The sequence below is a fragment of the Bos grunniens genome, chromosome 4 (genome assembly GCF_055505025.1).
Source record: "Bos grunniens cultivar Pamir isolate PY7600 chromosome 4, Bosgru_T2T1.0, whole genome shotgun sequence".
Classification (NCBI taxonomy): domain Eukaryota; kingdom Metazoa; phylum Chordata; class Mammalia; order Artiodactyla; family Bovidae; genus Bos; species Bos grunniens.
The window spans coordinates 39,376,688-39,396,030 of record NC_141168.1 but is presented as its reverse complement, the minus strand read 5'-3'; the positions used below and the strand labels follow the sequence as shown (position 1 = coordinate 39,396,030).

The 19,343-nt window shown below is 39.7% G+C and overlaps 1 protein-coding gene across 30 annotated transcripts in view; it reads right to left on the bottom strand.

Moving 5' to 3' along the window:
• The window catches only part of SUGCT (succinyl-CoA:glutarate-CoA transferase), a 784,651-nt gene that overhangs the window by 704,850 nt on the left and 60,458 nt on the right, over positions 1 to 19,343 (bottom strand). For 27 of the 30 annotated variants that reach the window (XR_015162296.1, XR_015162293.1, XR_015162297.1 and 24 more), the window contains one exon: positions 3,683 to 3,774. The exons of 2 other annotated variants lie outside the window; for them this stretch is intronic. Coding sequence is in view for 22 of the 28 variants with exons in the window: in XM_086395998.1 (XP_086252124.1) it covers positions 3,683 to 3,774 (92 nt within the window). In the remaining 6 variants the exon portion in view is untranslated. Of the gene's footprint in view, positions 1 to 3,682; positions 3,775 to 19,343 lie in introns of those variants that run through there. One more of the 30 variants, XM_086396024.1, reaches the window with a different exon arrangement.

Here is a 19,343-nt window from a genome sequence, read left to right as displayed (position 1 = left end):
ATATATTTGTAAAACATCACTGAACCATACCTTTAAGATTTTTCATTTTGTTATATGTAAGGTATACTTCACTTTTTATGAGATTTAAAAACCATTAAAGATGGGCTACTACTTGGCCACAAAAAGAATGAAAAGCCATTTGCAGCAATATGGATGGACCCAGAGATTATTGTATTAAGACAGAGGAAGACAAATGTCATATGATATCACCTATATATGGAATCTTAAAAAAAATGATACAAATGAACTTATTTACAAAACAGAAATAGACTCAAAGACATAGAAAACAAACTTATGGTTATGAAAGAAGATAACTGGGGGAAGATAAATTAGGAGATTGGAATAAACATACACACACTAATATATATATAATAGGTAAACAAGTTACTATTATAGTACAGGGAACTATATTCAATATCTTGTAATAACCTATAATGGAAAAGAATCCAAAAAATTATATATATATATATACAGCTCAGACAGTAAAGAATTCACCTGCAAGGCAGGAGACCCAGGTCCAATCCCTGGGTTGGGAAGATCCCCTGGAGAAGGAAATAGCAACCCATTCCAGTAGTCTTGCCTGGAGAATTTCATGGCAGAGAACCCTGGTGGGCTACAATCCATGGGGTCAAAAAGAGTCGGACATGACTGAGTGACTAACACTTTCTTTCATTTGTCACTTTACTATACAGCTGAAATTAACACAACATTGTAAATTAACTATACTTCAATTTTTAAAATGGTAAAATTTTAAACGACTGAGCAAGTGCTTTTACACCTAGAGAGTATTATTCTAAATGAAAAAAGTCAGATAGAGAAAGACAAATACTGTAGGACTTCACTCAATTGTGAAAACTAAAAAACAAAACAAATGAAGGAACATAGTTAAACAGAAACAAGAGTTATAAGGAACAAACAAGTTGATTGCCAGAGAGAAGGAGGCTGGGTAGAGGAGAGAAATAGATGAGGAAGATTAAGAGGTACAAACTTCGAGTTACAAAATAAATGAGTCATAGGTATGAAGTGTACCATGTGGGGAATATAGTTAATAATTATATAATACTGCTGTTTTGTAACAGATAACAACTAGATTTAACAAGGGGATTATTTTGAAATGTATACAAATACTGATTCTTTATGGTGCGCCCCAGAAACTAACATAGTGTTGTAAGTCAATCATACTTCAAAAACAAAGTCATAGAAAAAGAGATCACATTGTAGACACCAGAGACAGCGGGTGTGAATAGTGGGAGCTGGATGAAGGCAGTCTAAAGGTAGAAACTTTCAGTTATAAGATACATATGTACTAGGGATGTAACATACAACATGATAGAGATAATTAACACTGTTGTACCATATATACGAATGTTGTTAAGACAATAAATCCTAAGAGTACTCATACCACAGGAAAAAAAAATTTTCTATTTCTTTAATGCTGTATCTGTATGAGACAATAGTTCACTAAATCTATTGTGGTCATCATTTCATCATATATTTAAGTCAAATCATTATGCTGTACACCTTAGAGTTAAACACTGCTATATGTTAATTCGGAGAAGGCAATGGCACCCCACTCCAGTACTCTTTCTTGGAGAATACCATGGACGGAGGAGCCTGGTAGGCTGCAGTCCATGGGGTCACTAAGAGTCGGACACAACTGAGGGACTTCACTTTCACTTTTTACTTTCATGCATTGGAGAAGGAAATGGCAACCCACTCCAGTGTTCTTGCCTGGAGAATCCCAGGGACGGGGGAGCCTGGTGGGCTGCCGTCTATGGGGTCACGCAGAGTCGTACACGACTAAAGTGACTTAGCAGTAGCAGTAGCAGCAGTATGTCAATTATATCTGCAAAACCTGGGAGAAAATTTGAGAAAGTACACTATCAACTGTGTATTTTAAAAGATGGGAGACTACTGTGTTTGTTTTTGAATGGAACACCTCTGAAAGCGTGCAAAAGAAAAGTGATAGCATTGATTCTCTCCAAGGAGAAGCAGGGGAATTAAGGACAGAGGGAAGGAGATTTACATTGTAGACTCAGATACAGGGTGACAAAGACAAGTCACAGTGCTACATAATGTTCCACTTGAAAGTGAAGGTGTTAGTAACACAGTCATGCCCGACTGTTTGCGACCCCATGGACTGTAGCCTGCCAGGCTCCTCTGTCCATGGAATTCTCTAGGCAACAATACTGGAGTGGGTAGACATACCTTCTCCAGGGGATCCTCCCAGCTTAATTTTATGTAATTTTCTTTCATTTTTTAACTTTTCCATGAGTATATGTCTAATCTGGTCAACCAAACTGTTACTTATAGGGTAACATTAAATTATTTCTGGTATCTAAAACAACACTACAAACAGATGGTCAATACATCTTTTTCATTGATTGATATAATTCTTGATGTTTAAATGTATCATAATATATAGGTGAATTATTACTTAGAAAATGTATTGTGTGAAAGTTACTCAGTCATGTTCGACTCTTTGTGACCCCATGGACTGCCAGGGGTCCTCTGTCCATGGAATTCTCCAGGCCAGAATACTGGAGTGGGTAGCCATTCCCTTCTCCAGGGCATCTTTCCAACCCAGGGATCAAACCCATGTCTCCTGCAGGCGGATTCTTTACCGTCTAAGCCACCAGGGAACATGTACTACCTATGTCTTTAGTATTTTTACTCAGTGTGTTCACACTTTTTCCTTTTTTTTACTTTATTTAATGGCATGTTTAGTTTTCCCCAGGAGTCCATTTTCTTTGATCGAACTATCCACATTTTGGTCATCTATATACTTTAGAGGAACTTCCCAACCCATCATCACGGAGAAGAGTGTTATACAGTCAAATAATTCTTTCACATCAGAATCAATGCATATAACAATCAGACACAACTACACCCAAGGCGTTAAGTAACATAGTTGAAAATAAACAACCATTTACAATATTCCAGAGGGAAGAAGAAACCCTCCACTATGTATATAGGTCAAAGCAAAGTCGTTGTTTTTCAGTCGCTCTGCTGCTGGTGCTGCTAAGTCGCTTCAGTCGTGTCCGACTCTGTGCGACCCCAGAGACGGCAGCCCACCAGGCTCTGCCATCCCTGGGATTCTCCAGGCAAGAACGCTGGAGTGGGTTGCCATTTCCTTCTCCAATGCATGAAAGTGAAAAGTGAAAGTGAAGTCGCTCAGTCGTGTCAGACTTTAGCGACCACATGGACTGCAGCCTACCAGGCTCCTCCGTCCATGGAATTTTCTAGGCAAAAGTACTGGAGTAGGGTGCCATTGCCTTCTCCAGTTATGTCCAACTCTTTGTGACCCCAGGGAGTATAGCACACCAGGCTCCTCTGTCCCCTTGGACATCCGCAGACTAGTCTAGTCAGCCATTCTATTTCACACAGGAATATTCCAAGGTCACACAAAAGTGCCTTTACTAAGCTTGAGTAATATAATGCATATGGAAAATGTGTTCACCACTTGATCTATTGCTTCTTGCTAATAAGACTGTTATTTCCCATGGGGCCATATTGACATTTAGCATCAAGCACATTCAACACTTCCATTTTTAAAGGCATTCACTTTCCATGGTTTCTTTCTAAAATTGACTCATGTTTAAGCCTATGGGGTCAGCGAAGAGGAAAAATTCTTTGGAATAAATGGGGGGAAATTATGACTATTCTAAAGAAAGATACTTACCTCAGGTCCTGTGATATGCATTAGACCAGAAACAGCAGAGGCAACAGCATCGTAACCAGCTCGCTGAGACAGTGGACCTGTCTGACCATACCCTAAGACAACAAGAATAGATATATATTCAGCACCACCCAGGGAGAGCAATACTATAATGTGTGCTGTGCTGTCACTTCAGTCGTGTCCAACTCTGTACGATCCTATGGACTGTAGCCCGCCAGGGTCCTCTGTTCATGGGATTCTCCAGGCAAGAATACTGGAGTGGGTTGCAATGCCCTCCTCCAGGGGACCTTGCCAAACCAGGGATCAAACACGCATCTCTTATGTCCCCTGCATTGGCAGGCAAGTTGTTTACCACTAGCGCCACCTGGAAGTCCAATAGTATAACAGCGTGTTAAAAGCATTTGTATCCAGAAATTCTGCAGCATTTTGTTGTATTAAACCTACACCATCCTTTGAAAGTGAAAGTGAAGTCACTCAGTCATGTCTGACTCTTTGTAACCCCATGGACTATAGCCTACCAGGCTCCTCCGTCTATGGGATTTTCCAGGCAAGAATACTGGAGTGGATTGCCATTTCCTTCTCCAGATCTTCCTGACCCAGGGATTGAACCCGGGTCTCCTGCACTGTAGACAGACGCTTTACCGTCTGAGCCACCAGGGAAGTTCCTTTGAAGGAGGCAGTAAAAATTTAATTATGGTGTTACACCACAAACGTTGCAAACTTGTAACTTGTGGGCCAGATTCTCCATGTATGAATGTTTTATCTGGACTTAAGAGTGTTTTGAAAAGTTTTTACTTAGTTTCCAACGTTTAAAGATCAGGAAATAGCACATAAAATAGGCTTTACCTGAAAAAAAAAAAAAAACAGAACATACGCTCAAACCTAGGCTCACATCCTCACATGGCAATAACCAATAAGCCACGTTCTTCCCTTTGCATAGGGCATAAATTCTCCAATTTGCCCCAATTTCCACCCCTCCTTAATCCTTTATGGTTTAGTCTGATTCAGTCATTAACCAATAGGTATTTGCTGCTGCTGCTGCTAAGTCACTTCAGTCGTGTCCGACTCTGTGCAACCCCATAGACGGCAGCCCACTAGGCTCCCCCATCCCCGGGATTCTCCAGGCAAGAACACTGGAGTAGGTTGCCATTTCCTTCTCCGATGCACGATAGTAAAAAGTGAAAGTGAAGTCACTCAGTCGTGTCCGACCCTCAGCGATTCCATGGACTGCAGCCTACCAGGCTCCTCCATCCATGGGATTTTCCAGGCAGGAGTACTGGAGTGGGGTGCCACCGCCTTCTGCAAGAATACTAAAGTGGGTAGCCTTTCCCTTCTCCAGGGGATCTTCCCGACACAGGGATCGAACCCAGGTCTCTCACACTGCAGGCAGATTCTTTACTGTCTGAGCCACTGCTTGTAATGTGGGAGACCTGGGTTCTATCCCTGGATTAGGAAGATCCCCTGGAGGTGGGTTTCCATGCCCTGAAATTTGAACAAAAAGAGAATTAATATATCTCCTGACAGTGCTTTTTAGGATTACAAACAGAAGGGAAAGCTATCACCTTTTCTTTGCCATCAGCAAAAATTAGAAGAACAGAAACATGTTTTATCCTGCTCTCCTCCGTCCTAGGCTTACCGTTGGATAATATGAGGAGCTACATGAATCTGTCTCCAAATTCCATATATTTTGCTTGCTCCTCCAGCAACCTGGAACACTCTCCCTCTATTTCATTCTATATATCTACATACCTCACATCCTCCAACCCTAAACTGGAATGTGTCCTTACCAGAGAGGTCTTCTCTGGAGAACTTTTATGAGAGATCACTCTTACTTCTCACTCTTAATCCCCCTTTCATGAATGTATTTGACTTTATACCTCTCATCACCACAAGATACATAATAAAGTTTATTTATTTTCTGTATCCTCCCTACTCAAAGGTAAGCTCAAGAGATTTTTTTTTCAATTTAATTCACTGCAGTATTGCCAACATCTAGAATAGAATTCAGTAATGGTTACCAAATGAATAAATGAATGAATATTGGTTACAAAAAAAAGTTATCTTTTAAGAAAGAAACAAATTAATTACTACAGAAACTAAAGAGGCTTTTTCCTCTGTTTTGTTTTGGACTAAAATGATGACGTAGAAGGCATTTTCCTCCTTCCGTGCACAGAGTGGATGTACAGCTCCACACAGAGCACTTCCCTCTGAGAGGAATTTGGGAATTGAGAAACTAGAGAAATTGACTAGAATGACTCCTACACATTGGGTAACACAGAAAAGATCCATAAAGGCTGAGACAGTCTCACCATTAACCTTGCTCCAGGCGCAGCACCATACGATTAGGCAGAAACTCCAAACTCCCAGCGTCTCCCTAAGGAACAAACAGTACAGGCGGCACAGCAAGTGTCCCGGCTTTTAAGGCTCCTCCCTGAGGAACGGTCCCCTAAAACTCCTATCTCTGACAGCCAGAATTCATGAGTCCTACGGGACTATGGCAAACAAAGAAGCTAATTACAGGCTCATGAACATTAACCACAGCTATCCCCCACAGGTCTCAAGACTGGAGGAGCAGCAAAAATGGCCATCTCCCAGTCCTCCCCCAGAAAGGCTTTAACTGGATACTCTACAAGCTGCTGCCTAAGGATCCTGACACTAATTGAAATCTAAATGACCCTACCTAATTGACATCTAACTGAAACCTGAAGGAATCAGTGGGCACTTGCCCACCTTCTCTATGCAGCTCACTCCCACAATAAAATCAGGTCACCATCATCTCTCTAGAAGGAGTTTTTAGAGAGATGGGGCACATGTCTTGTGCCCCAACTTTTGCAGATACTGCCTGGGAGATGGGCCCCCATATCACCTGGTTCCGACTACCAACAGTGCCTGCAGTTAATAAGTCAAACTGGATTATGGCAAAGAAATAAGCAGATTTTTAATGGGCTCAGGAATACCCTCCCCCCAACACACACACACAGCTATCTACCCAGATTCAGTGCAAAGCAAGAAGACAAATATACCAATCTCCCAGTTTCTCCCCAGAAACTGCTTGACAGCATACATTCCCAGCTGTTGCCTGAGGGTCTGGCTTCTAATCTGCCTGTATCTAGGCCTCACAACAGTCTTTCCCTTTGGAACATTGACGGGTCTTCACATACCCTAAACTACTAAAAGGCATGAAATAAAAAGACAGTGGCTTGGATAATCACAAAGGTTTGTGAGGCAACCACGAATCCAGGCTGGGTTAATACACAGGATTTATCTCCTATGCAAGACTAATCTGCCAAGACTGAGAGAGGTGCTGTTTTAGCTAATGCATGAAAACCAATACAAGCATTCAAGGAAAATGAAGAAACATGGGAATATGTTCCAAACAAGAGAACAAGTAAAGTCTCCAAAAACCAATCTTAATGAAACAGACAAAAGTCATTTATCTCACAAAGAGTTCAACATAATGCTCAGAAGGATGCTCACAGAGGTCAGGAAAGCAGTGCATAAGCAAAGAAAGATTTTTCAACAGAGATTAATGATATTATAAAGTACCAAACAGATAGTATAGAGATAAAGAATAAAATAACTATACTGAAAAATTCGATAGAAAGGACCAACAGCAGACCAGATCAAATGATAATATCAGTGAATTAGGAGACAGAGCAGTGGAATACAACCAAGCAATGAAGCAAAAAGAAAAAAAAAAAAAAGACTAAAAAAGAAGTGAAGATAGCTTAAGAGATTTATAAGGCACTGAAAATGGGTCAATATACACATTATAAAAATCCTAGAAGGGGAGTCAGTTCAGTCATGCAGTCATGTCTGACTCTTTTTGACCCCACAGACTGCAGCACGCCAGGCCTCCCTGTCCATCACCAACTCCCAGAGCTTGCTCAAACTCCTGTCCATCAAGTCGGTGATGCTATCCAACCATCTCATCCTCTGTCGTCCCTTAGAAGAAGAGGAGGGCTTTATTCAAAGAAAAATGTAGAAAGGGAGGGCTTTATTCAAAGAAATAATAGGAAAGATTGAGGGTAAGACGAGAAGGCGGAGACAGAGGATGAGATGGTTGGATGGCATCACTAACTCAATGGACATGAGTTTGAGCAAACTGTGGGAGATAGTGAAGGACACGGAAGCCTGAGTGCTGCAGTTCATGGGGTCACAAAGAGTCGGACACGACTTAGCAACTCAGCAACAATGACTGAACACTTCCCTAACCTTTGCGGGGGGTGGGGGGGCACAAAACATCCAAATCTAGGCAGTCCAGGGAGTACCAAGTATAACTAAATTGTCAAAAGTTGAAGACAAAGAACCATAAAAACAACAACAGAAAAGCAACCTGGTACTTACAAGGGAACCCTCATAAGATTATCAGTGGATTCTACCTTGCAGGTCAGAAGGCAGTGGGATGAGATATTCAAAGTACTGAAAGAAAAAAAAAGGATTGCCAAACAAGAATACTCAATAAAAGTCCTTCAGACATGAAGAGAGATAAAGAATTTCCAGATAAATAAAAGCTGAAGGAATTTATCACCACTAGACTGTTCTTACAAGGTATGTTAAAGGGATTTCTTCAATTTGAAACAAAAGGATGCTAAGTAGCAACATTAAAACATGAAAGTCTAAAACTCACTGATAAAAGTAAATATATGGTTAAATTCAGAATGCTGTAATATTATAATAATGGTGAGTAAATCACTTATAACTGGTATAAAGATTAAAACTAAAAGTATTAAGCCCACCTATAACTACAAGAATTTGTTAATGATACATAAGATTTAAAAAGATGTAAATCGTGACATCAAAACATTAAGTGCTGGAGAAGAGTGAAAATGTAAAACCTTTTTATACATTTGAAGTCAAGTTGCTATCAGCTTAAAATAGATTATTATAGCTTTCAGATGTTTTATGTAAGCCTCATGGTAACACAATGCAAAATTCCATTGTAGGTACACAAAAGAGTAATCTAAGCATATAACTACAGAAAATCATCAAATCACAAAGGAAGGAAACAAGAGTGAAAGAAAGGAACAAAGAAATTATAAAACAACCAGAAAACAATTAACAAAATGGTAATGGTAAGGCCATTGTTGTTGGTTAGTCGCTAAACTGTGTCTGACTCTTTTGCAACCCCATGGACTATAGCCTGCCTGGCTCCTCTGTCTCTGGTATTTCCCAGGCAAGAATACTGGAGTGGATTGCCATTTCCTTCTCCAAGGAATCTTTGCAACCCAGAGATCAAACCTGCATTTCCTGCATTGAAGGCAGATTCTTTACCTCTGAGCCACCAGGGCTTCCCAATGGAAGCTATAACTATCAAAAATTACTTTAAATGTACATGGGATAAATTTTGCAGTCAAAAAACACAAGAGTGGCTGAATGGATAAAATGAACAAAACTCAACTATATGCTGCTTACAATACAGCTTTACACAGACTGAAAGTGAAGGCATGGGAAAAGGCACTCTATGCAAATAAAAATCAGAAGAAAGTAACGTATCTACAGTTATCAGCTAAGGTAGGCTAAAGGACAAAGACAAGAGAAAAAAAGGTTATTTTATAGTGACAGAGGGTCAGTCCAACAAGAGGATATAATATATGTAAATATTTATGCACCCAACATACAAGCACCTAGACATTTAAAGCAAATATTAATAGACCTGAAGGGAGAAATAGACAGCAAAGAAATGCAAAAAGATAAAATGGTTGTCTGAGGAGGCCTTACAAATAGCTGAGAAAAGAAGAGAAGCAAAAAGCAAAGGAGAAAAGGAAAGATATACCCATCTGAACGCAGAGTTCCAGAGAATAGCAAGAAGAGACAAGAAAGCTTTTTTAAGTGAACAATGCAAAGAAATAGAGGAAAACAGTACAATGGGAAAGATCAGATATCTCTTCAAGAAAATTAGAGATATCAAGGGAACTTTTCATGCAAAGATAGGCACAATAAAGGACAGAAATGGTATGGACTTAACAGAAGCAAAAGATATTAAGAAGAGGTGGAAAGAATACACAGAACTATACAAAAAAGATCTTAAAGACCCAGATAATCATGATAGTATGATCACTCACATAGAGCCAGACATCCTGGAATGTGAAGTCAAGTGGGCCTTAGGAAGCATCACTACAAACAAAGCTAGTGGAGGTGATGGAATTCCAGTTGAGCTATTGAAAATCCTAAAATATGATGCTGCGAAAGTACTGCACTCAATATGCCAGCAAATTTGGAAAACTCAGCAGTGGCCACAGGACTGAAAAGTCAGTTTTCATTTCAATCCCAAAGAAAGGCAATGCCAAAGAATGTTCAAACTACTGCACAATTGCATTCATTTCACATGCTAGCAAGGTGATGCTCAAAATCCTTCAAGCTAGGCTTCAATAGTATATGAACTGAGAAATTCCAGATGTACAAGCTGGATTTAGAAAAGACAGAGAAACCAGAAATTAAATTGTCAACATCTGTTGGGTCATAGAACAAGCTAGAGAATTCCAAAAAACATCTACTGCTCCATTGACTACACTAAAGCTTTTAACTGTGTAGATCACAACAAACTGTGGAAAATTCTGAAAGAGATGGGAATACCAGACCAACTTACCTGCCTCTTGAGAAATCTGTATGCAGGTCAAGAAGCAACAATTAGAACCAGACACGGAACAACGGACTGGTTCCAAATTGGGAAAGAAGTACATCAAGGCTGTACACTGTCACCCTTCTTATTTAATTTATACGCAGAGTACATCATGAAAAACGCCAGGCTGATGAAGTACAAGCTGGAATCAAGATTGTGGGGGGAAATATCTACAACATCAGACATGCGGATGATACCACCCTTATGACAGTAAGTGAGGAGGAACTGAAGAGCCTCTTGATGAGGGTGAAAAAGGAGAGTGAAAACCTGGCTTAAAACTCAATATTCAAAAAACGAATATCATGATATCTGGTCCCATCACTTCATGGCAAATAGATGAGGAAAAAATGGAAACAGGGACAGACTTTATTTTCTTGTGCTCCAAAATCACTGTGGACAGTGACTCCAGCCATGAAATTAAAAGACACTTGCTGCTTGGAAAAAAAGCAATGACAAACCTAGACAGCATATTAAAAAGCAGAGACATTACTTTGCCTACAAAAGTCCATCTAGTCAAAGCTGTGGTTTTTCCAGTAGTCACGTATGGAGGTGAGAGCTGGACAACAAAAAAGGCTGAGTGCCAAAGAACTGATGCCTTCAAACTGTGGTGCTGGAGAAGACGCTTGAGAGTCCCTTGGACGGCAAGGAGATCAAACAAGTAAATCCAAAAGGAAATCAGTCCCAAATATTCACTGGAAGGACTCATGCTGAAACTGAAGTTCCAATACTTTGGCCACCTGATGTGAAGAGTGACTCGTTGGAAAAGACCCGGATGCTGGGAAAGACTGAAGGCAGAAGGAGAAGGCGATGACAGAGGACAAGATGGTGGACAGCATCACAGACTCAGTGCACATGAGTTTGAGCAAACTCTGAGAGATGGTGAACGACAGGGAAGCCTGATGTGCTGCAATCCCTGGGATCGCAGAGTTGGACATGACTGAGCCATTGAACAACAACAGTAACAGTGCGTGACGCGTGCTAAGTCGCTTCAGTCGTGTCTGACTCTTTGCAACCCCAAGGACTGTCGCCCACCAGGCTCCTCTGTCCATGGGATTCTCAAGCCAAGAATACTGGAATGGGTTGCTATGTCCTCTTCCAGGGGATCTTCCTGACCCAGGGAGAGAACTGGTGTCTCAGGTCTCCTGCATTGGCAAGCAGGTTCTTTGCCACTAGCACCACCCGGGAAGCCCCACAGTAACAGTGGGGTACTTTACTGCACCACTTTCAACAGTAGCTTAATCATCTAAACAGAAAATACTCAACTTAAACTACATATTAAACCTAATGGAATTTACAGACATTTACATCATTTTCATCCATCAGCAGTAAAATACACATTTTTCTCAAGCACACAGGGAAATTTCTCAGAATAAATCATATGTAGGCAACAAAACAAGGCTTAAACTTTAAGAAGACAGAAGTCATATAAAACATATTTTCTGACCACAGTGACAGAAAACTAGAAATCAATTACAAGAAGAAAAATAGAAAATTCACAAATAGATATAGATTAAACCTATTACCCGGAGAAGGCAATGGCACCCCACTCCAGTACTCTTGCCTGGAAAATCCCATGGACAGAGGAGCCTGGAAGGCTGCAGTCTGTGGGGTCGCTAAGAGTCGGACAAGACTGAGAGACTTCACTTTCATGCATTGGAGAAGGAAATGGCAACCCACTCCAGTGTTCTTGCCTGGAGAATCCCAGGGACTGGGGAGCCTGGTAGGCTGCCGTCTATGGGGTCACACAGAGTCGGACACAACTGAAGCGACTCAGCAGCAGCAGCAGCAAACCTATTACCACACAATGTGTCAAAGAATAAATCAAAACATAAATCAAAAAATTCTCTGAGACAAAAAAAATAATGGAAATACAACCTACCAAAATTTTGGGATGCAGCAAACACAGTTCTAAAGGTAAAGTTCACCTGGTAAATTCCTACATAAAGAAACAAGAATGGTCTCAAAGAGAAACAAGAATGATCTCAAATAAACAACCTAACTTCAAACATCAAGTAACCAGAAAAACAGTATCAAATGAAGCTCTAAGTTAGAAGATGGAAGAAAATATCAACGAACAGTGAAGAAATAAATCTAAGAGGGACTAAAAGAGACAATAGAAAAGATCAGTAAAACTAAGAGCTGGTTCTTTGAAAAGATAAATAAAATTGACAAACTTTTAGACTCACCAAAAAAAATAGAGTAAGAATTCAAATAAATAAAATCAGAAAGGAGAGAGGAGATGTCACAGCTGACACCACAGAAATGCAAAGAGTCATAAGAGACTACTATGGAAAGGTGTATACCAACAAATTGGACAACCTAGGAGAAAAGGATAGATTTCTAGAAACTTCAGGACTGAATCATGAAGAAACAGAAAATCTGAATAGACCAATTACTGGTAAGGAGATGAAATCAGTAAACCAAACCCTCCCAACAAACAAATATCCAAGACCAGAGGTTTCAATGGTGAATTCTACCAAACGTTTAAAGAACTGATAGTCCAGGGCAGCTAGTTGACAGCTGTAAAGGGCATCCTAAACCAGACCTGGACACAGTGGTTTTCCAACCACCAGCATCCCCAGCATAAAGCAGGCCTCCAGGAGCAGAGAGAAGCTCCACGTAAGGCAGGAACACTCTGTGCTGGTGAACCACCTGTTCTCTCAGCAGGAAGTCAAGAGAAGGAATTGATTTCAGTCCACTCTGGGTAGGGAGTATCAGCAGCCAGGAACCCCAGTGCCTCAAATGGGACAAAAAGAAGGCTCTCATCATCAGCACAACTCTAAATGAAGTCTTCTAAATAAGGCCTGCAGGAAAACATGCTCAGAGAAACAGTTTGCTAAGTAAAAGGCACCATAATACTTGCCTTGTGATACAAATTCTCTTGTTCAGCTTACAACAAGGAGGAGGCACAAATATCCTAATTACTTTAAATTACAACTTCCAGACATTTCTATTAAAGAGAAATATAAATAGTTACTCTCACAGAAGCAGCATGGCATAGTGAATAAGAGGATGAGTTCCAGGACTGAAAAAAGTCTGGATTCCAACCAAGGCTCTGCGAAGTACTGAATCCTCAACAATTCATGTAATCCCCCTGAGTTTCAGTTTCCACAGTATTCGCACTTATCTCATAGAAATATTGTGCAAGTGTACATGCTAAGTCGCTTCAGTCATATCTGACTCTCTGTGACCCCATGGACTGTAGCCCACCAGGCGCCCCTGTCCATGGGATTCTCCAGGTAAGAATACTAGAGTGGGCTGCCATGCTCTCCTCCTGGGAATCTTCCCAACTCAGGGATCGAACCCACATTTCTTACATCTCCTGCATTGGCAGGCAGGTTCTTTACCACTAGCGCCCCTGGGAAGCCCCCAAAGATATAATTATGAGGGTTCAATTTGATAAAACATCAGAAGCAAAGTACATTTTACATTGATAGCTAAATGTATTTAGTTAATAAATATGCATTGATTAATATAGTAATAATATAGTAGTTTTCCCTTTCCACAAGATATTCAGAATAACAAGAACTGCCTTGAGGTATGTTGAAATGATGAGAATAAATATTCTAGGCATTGCAATTTTGTTGTTTAAGAACCCATTAAACTCGAAAGTTTATGTACTTGGAAACTAGCACGTGGCCATTTTAGAAAAGAAACTTGACAATAACAAAATATATTTTTGTTGTAATGAGTCAAAACTTATTCTACCTTTCACCTTATACTTGCCTTAAGTACTTAAATACTGACAACTAGTAACATCAACAAATACTTATGACAATAAATAAAAAATTTTACCACAGGAAACTGATATTATCAAAATGGCATTTTGCAAAGATTACTCTGTGGGCAATGTGAAGATTGAATTATTAATTAATAATTTAACAAAGCTGAAAAAATGGTAAGCATGGGATCCAGATAGTTCTTTTTAAATTTTATTTTTAGCTCTACAATTCCAAAAACGATCCTGATCAAATCCAAAATAAAGAGGACAAATTTAAGCATGTTACTTATATTTTATATTCAAGTACAGGAGGTAAGGAAAACTAAGGCAATTACGAAAAATCAGAGAGGAACATCTTTTCCTCTGCTGTTTACTCCCCAGAGCCCTTACTCACTTACCTTCATTTTATGGAGCAATGGCGCCATCTTGTGGCTCTTACGAACACTGACTATAAAGCAAAATGAACTTTCAGACATGAGTAAAATTGCAAGGGAAGGGAACTAGAGGGAAAAGATTTCCTTCCTATCTTTTAATGTTTGCCCTGAATACTCATTTTTCTTCTTAGTCGTGCCTTAACTTTTTGTTTCCTTCTTCTCCTTAACCAAAATAGGAGTATGTTTAAAGTCAGTATCATTCCAGCAGCTATAAAAACTCCAAAAACAGGTTGCTTACTTGAAAAAACAGAAGCAATAAAATATTCTACAATAAATAAGGGAATCCTTTAAAATGTGTACAAATGTCTAGACTTCCTTTCTTTGCCCATTTTCTGGTGTGTAAATTATTTCTGAATTAAAAGATTATACACTCGATGTATTTTATTTTTAAAAAAATATTTATTTTCTTATCTGTGCACTGAAACACTGAAAAGGCCTAGAAGCAAAGACTAACCCAGTAGCAAAGAGCATCCCTAGTATCTAGACTGTGGTCTCTAAATGCCATTTTCCACTAAAAGAAATTAAGATTCTCGGGGAAATGGTTGATTCCAAGACAGGGCAGGAAAAGTACAAAGTTCACCTATAATATCTTATTATGTTGTTGTTTAGTCACTAACTCATGTCTAACTCTTCTGAGACCACGTGGACTGTAGCCCACCTGGCTCCTCTATCCATGGGATTTCCCAGGCAAGAATACTGGAGTAGCCTACCATTTCCTCCTTCAGGGGATCTTCCCAATCCAGGGATTGAACCTGTATCTTCTGCACTGGCAGTCTGTGCCACCAGGGAAGCCCATATCTTATTATATTAGAAATCAAAGAAGTTATCAGACTACTACTCATGTCAAAAGTATGCACAAGCCAACTTAAAAAGGCCCCCACTGACCAAAGATGAGATCATTTTGAGAATCAATAAGGATAAGAGCTGCAGTGGACTGAAACGCATCAAATATGTTAAATTCTGTGAGTTCATAATGATATTTTTTTAATCATCAGTCACCCTTGGAAGATTCTAAGGCATAAATTCATTATTATGATAATTGGTAAATAGAATTTACAGCCATCCTGCCTTTACTTAGTGATCTCTATCTCAGGATAATCAAACAGTTGATGAGGGGAACATTATTTTTATGAAAGTACTCCAATCAATATACAAAGAAGGAACAGCAGGATTAGGATATCATCCTTTTGTAACTCCCAAGGGGCTTTCCCTGTGGCAAAATGGTAAAGAATCTGCCTATAGGAGACTCAAGAGACGCAGGTTCCATCCTTGGGTTGGGAAGATCCCCTGGTGTAGGAAATGGCAACCTACTCCAGTATTCTTGCCTGGGAAATTCCATGGACAGACAAGCCTGGTGGGCTACAGTCCATGGAGTCACAAAGAGTCAGACACACACACAATAGACCTAGGCAATCATCACCAGTGGCTGCTGATACCACAAAAAAGAGCCAGGGCCAACCCATATGTGCCTCCGAGTGGAACTACACATCACCTTCTACGACATATTGCAATCCAAAAAAAAAAACCCAAAATGTGAGCAAACCTATAGATATGTCAATTTGGAAATAACAAGAAAAATTAAACAACATAGGAGTGCAATCAGCAAAATTCAATCTACCAACAGAAAAAAATAAACTGGATTTTTTAAAACAAACAAACGGTAAGAAACAAGAGACTGAGAAAGAACTATAAATTAAAGGAGATGTAGGGGACATATCAATGAACCGCAATGGTTAGACTTTTATTTGTATCCCAATTCAAATTAACAAACAGTAAAACAGAGAGACAGAACTGGGAAAACCTGAACACCAGTTGAATATCTTGGTGTCATTAAGTAATTATAGTTAGTTAGCATTAGTCACTCAGTCATGTCCGACTCTTTGTGACCCCATGGACTGTAGTCACCAGGCCCCTCTGTTTGTGGGATTATCCAGGCAAGTATACTGGAGTAGGTTGCCATTCCTTTCTCTAGGGGATCTTTCCAACCCAGGGATTGAACCCAGGTCTCCCACACTGTAGGCAGATTCTTTACTGTCTGAACCACCAGGGAAGCCCATTAAGTAATTATAGGGTTGGTTTAATTTACATGTGATGACATTGGGTGTTTATGCTTTAAAAGCAGTCCTTTTATTTTAGGCATGTTTTGAAATATTTAGAAATAAAATAATTTAACATCTGAGATTTGCTTTTAAGTGATCAGGGGAAGAGAGAATAGGTAGGATTGTAGACAAAATAAGATTGGCTGTGACTTGATCACTATTAACCCGGTTAATATGCACTTCAAGAGCCATTATAATAGTTTCTCTACTTTTACGTAACTTTAAGATTTTCCACAATAAAATGCCAAAAAGAAATAAGTTTAAGAATTACATGCAAATTTCATTTCATAAAAGTACACCAAGGTATATTAGAGTTGAATGAAACGGGCAAAAACTCTTGCTTTATAGATAAGAAAACTGAAGTTCTGAGAGGTTAAGTGACTTATCTAAAGTCATAAAGCCAACCAACGGCACACAAGAATTAACACTCAGATTTTCAGTTTCCCCATCAGGTTGTTTTTTTTTTTTAATTTTATTAACTTTTTAATTGAAGGATAAATGCTTTACAGAATTTTGTTGCTTTCTGTCAAACCTCAACATGAATCAGCCATAGGTATACATATATCCTCTCCCTTTTGAACTCCGTCCCATCTCCCTTCCCATCCCACCCCTCTAGGTTGATAGAGCCCCTGTTTGAGTTTCCTGAGCCACACAGCAAATTCCCACAGCCTATCCATTTTATATATGGTAATGTAAGTTTCCATGTTACTCTCTCCATACATCTCACCCTCTCCTCCCCTCTCCGCATGTCCATAAGTTTATTCTCTATGTCTGTTTCTCCATTGCTGCTCTGCAAATAAATTCTTCAGTACCATTTTTCCAGATTCCGTATATATGTGTTAGTATGCAATATTTACTATCTGGAAAGGGAACGGCAAACCACTTCACTATTATTGCCTTAAGAACTCCAAGAACAGTATGAAAAGGTGAAAAGATATGACACTGAAAGATGAACTCCCCAGGTTGGTAGGTGCCTAATATGCTATTGGAGATTAGTGGAGAAATAACTCCAGAAAGAATGAAGAGACGAAACCAAAGCAAAAAAAACACCCAGTTGTGGATGTGATGGGTGATAGAAGTCAAATCTGATACTGTAAAGAACAAGATTGCATAGGAACCTGGAATGTTAGGTCCATGAATCAAGGCAAAGAGGAAATGGTCAAACAGGAGATGGCAAGAGTGAACATCAACATTTTAGGAATCCACAAACTAAAATGGACTGGAATGGGTGAATTTAACTCAGATGCCATTATATCTACTACTGTGGGCAAGAATACCTTAGAAGAACTGGAGTAGCCATCATAGTCAACAAGAGTCCGAACTGCAGTACTTGGATGCAATCTCAAAAACAACAGAATGATCTCTGTTCGTTTCCAAGGCAAACCATTCAGTATCACAGCAATCCAAGTCTATGCCCCGACCAGTAATGATGAAGAAACTGAAGTTGAACGATTCTATGAAGACCTACAAGACCTTCTAGAACTAACACCCAACAAAAGATATTCTCTTCATTATAGGGGACAGAAATGCAAGAGTAGGAAGTCAAGAAATACCTGGAGTAACAGGTAACTTTGGCCTTGGACCACAGAATGAAGCAGGGTAAAGGCTAATACAGTTTTACCAAGAGAACGCACTGGTCATAGCAAACACCCTCTTCCAACAATACAAGAGAAGACTCTACACATGGACATCACCAGATGGTCAACACCAAAATCAGATTGATTATATTCTTTGCAGCCAAAGATGGAGAAGCTCTATACAGTCAGCAAAAACTAGACCGGGAGCTGACTGTGACACAGATCATAAACTCCCTATTGCCAAATTCAGAATTAACTTGAAGAAAGTAGGGAAAACCACCAGACCATTCAGGTATGACCTAAATCAAATCCCTTACCATTATACAGTAGAAGTGAGAAATAGATTCAAGGGATAAGATCTGATAGACAGAGTGTCTGAAGAACTATGCACAGAAGTTTCTGACATTGTACAGGAGACAGGGATCAAGACCACCCCAAGAAAAAGAAATGCAAAAAAGGCAAAATGGTTGTCTGAGGACGCCTTACAAATAGCTGTGAAAAGAGAAGTGAAAGGCAAAGGAGAAAAGGAAAGATATATCCATTTGAATGCAGAGTTCCAAAGAATAGCAAGGAGAGTTAAGAACGCCTTCCTCAGCAATTAATGCAAAGTAATAGAGGGAAATAATAGAATGGGAAAGAGTAGATTTCTCCAGGAAAATTAGAGATACCAAGGGAACATTTCATGCAAAGATGAGCACATTAAAGGACAGAAATGGTATGGACCTAAGAGAAGCAGAAGATATTAAGAAGAGGTGGCAAGAATACACAGAACTATACAAAAAGATCTTCACAACCCAGATAATCACGATGGTGTGATCCTCACCTAGAGCCAGACATCCTCGAATGTGAAGTCAAATGGGCCTTAGGAAGCATCACTATGAACAAAGCTAGTAAAGGTGATGGAATTCCAGTTGAACTATCAAATCCTAAAAGATGATGCTGTGAAAGTGCTGCACTCAATATGCCAGAAAATTTGGAAAGCTCAGCAGTGGCCACAGGACTGGAAAAGGTCAGTTTTCATTTCAATCCCAAAGAAAGGCAATGCCAAAGAATGCTCAAAGTACTGCACAATTGCACTCATCTTTCATCCTAGTAAAGTAATGCTCAAAATTCTACAAGCCAGGCTTCAACAGTACCTGAACCGTGAACTTCCAGATGTCCAAGCTGGATTTAGAACAGGCAGAAGAACTAGAGATCAAATTGCCAACATC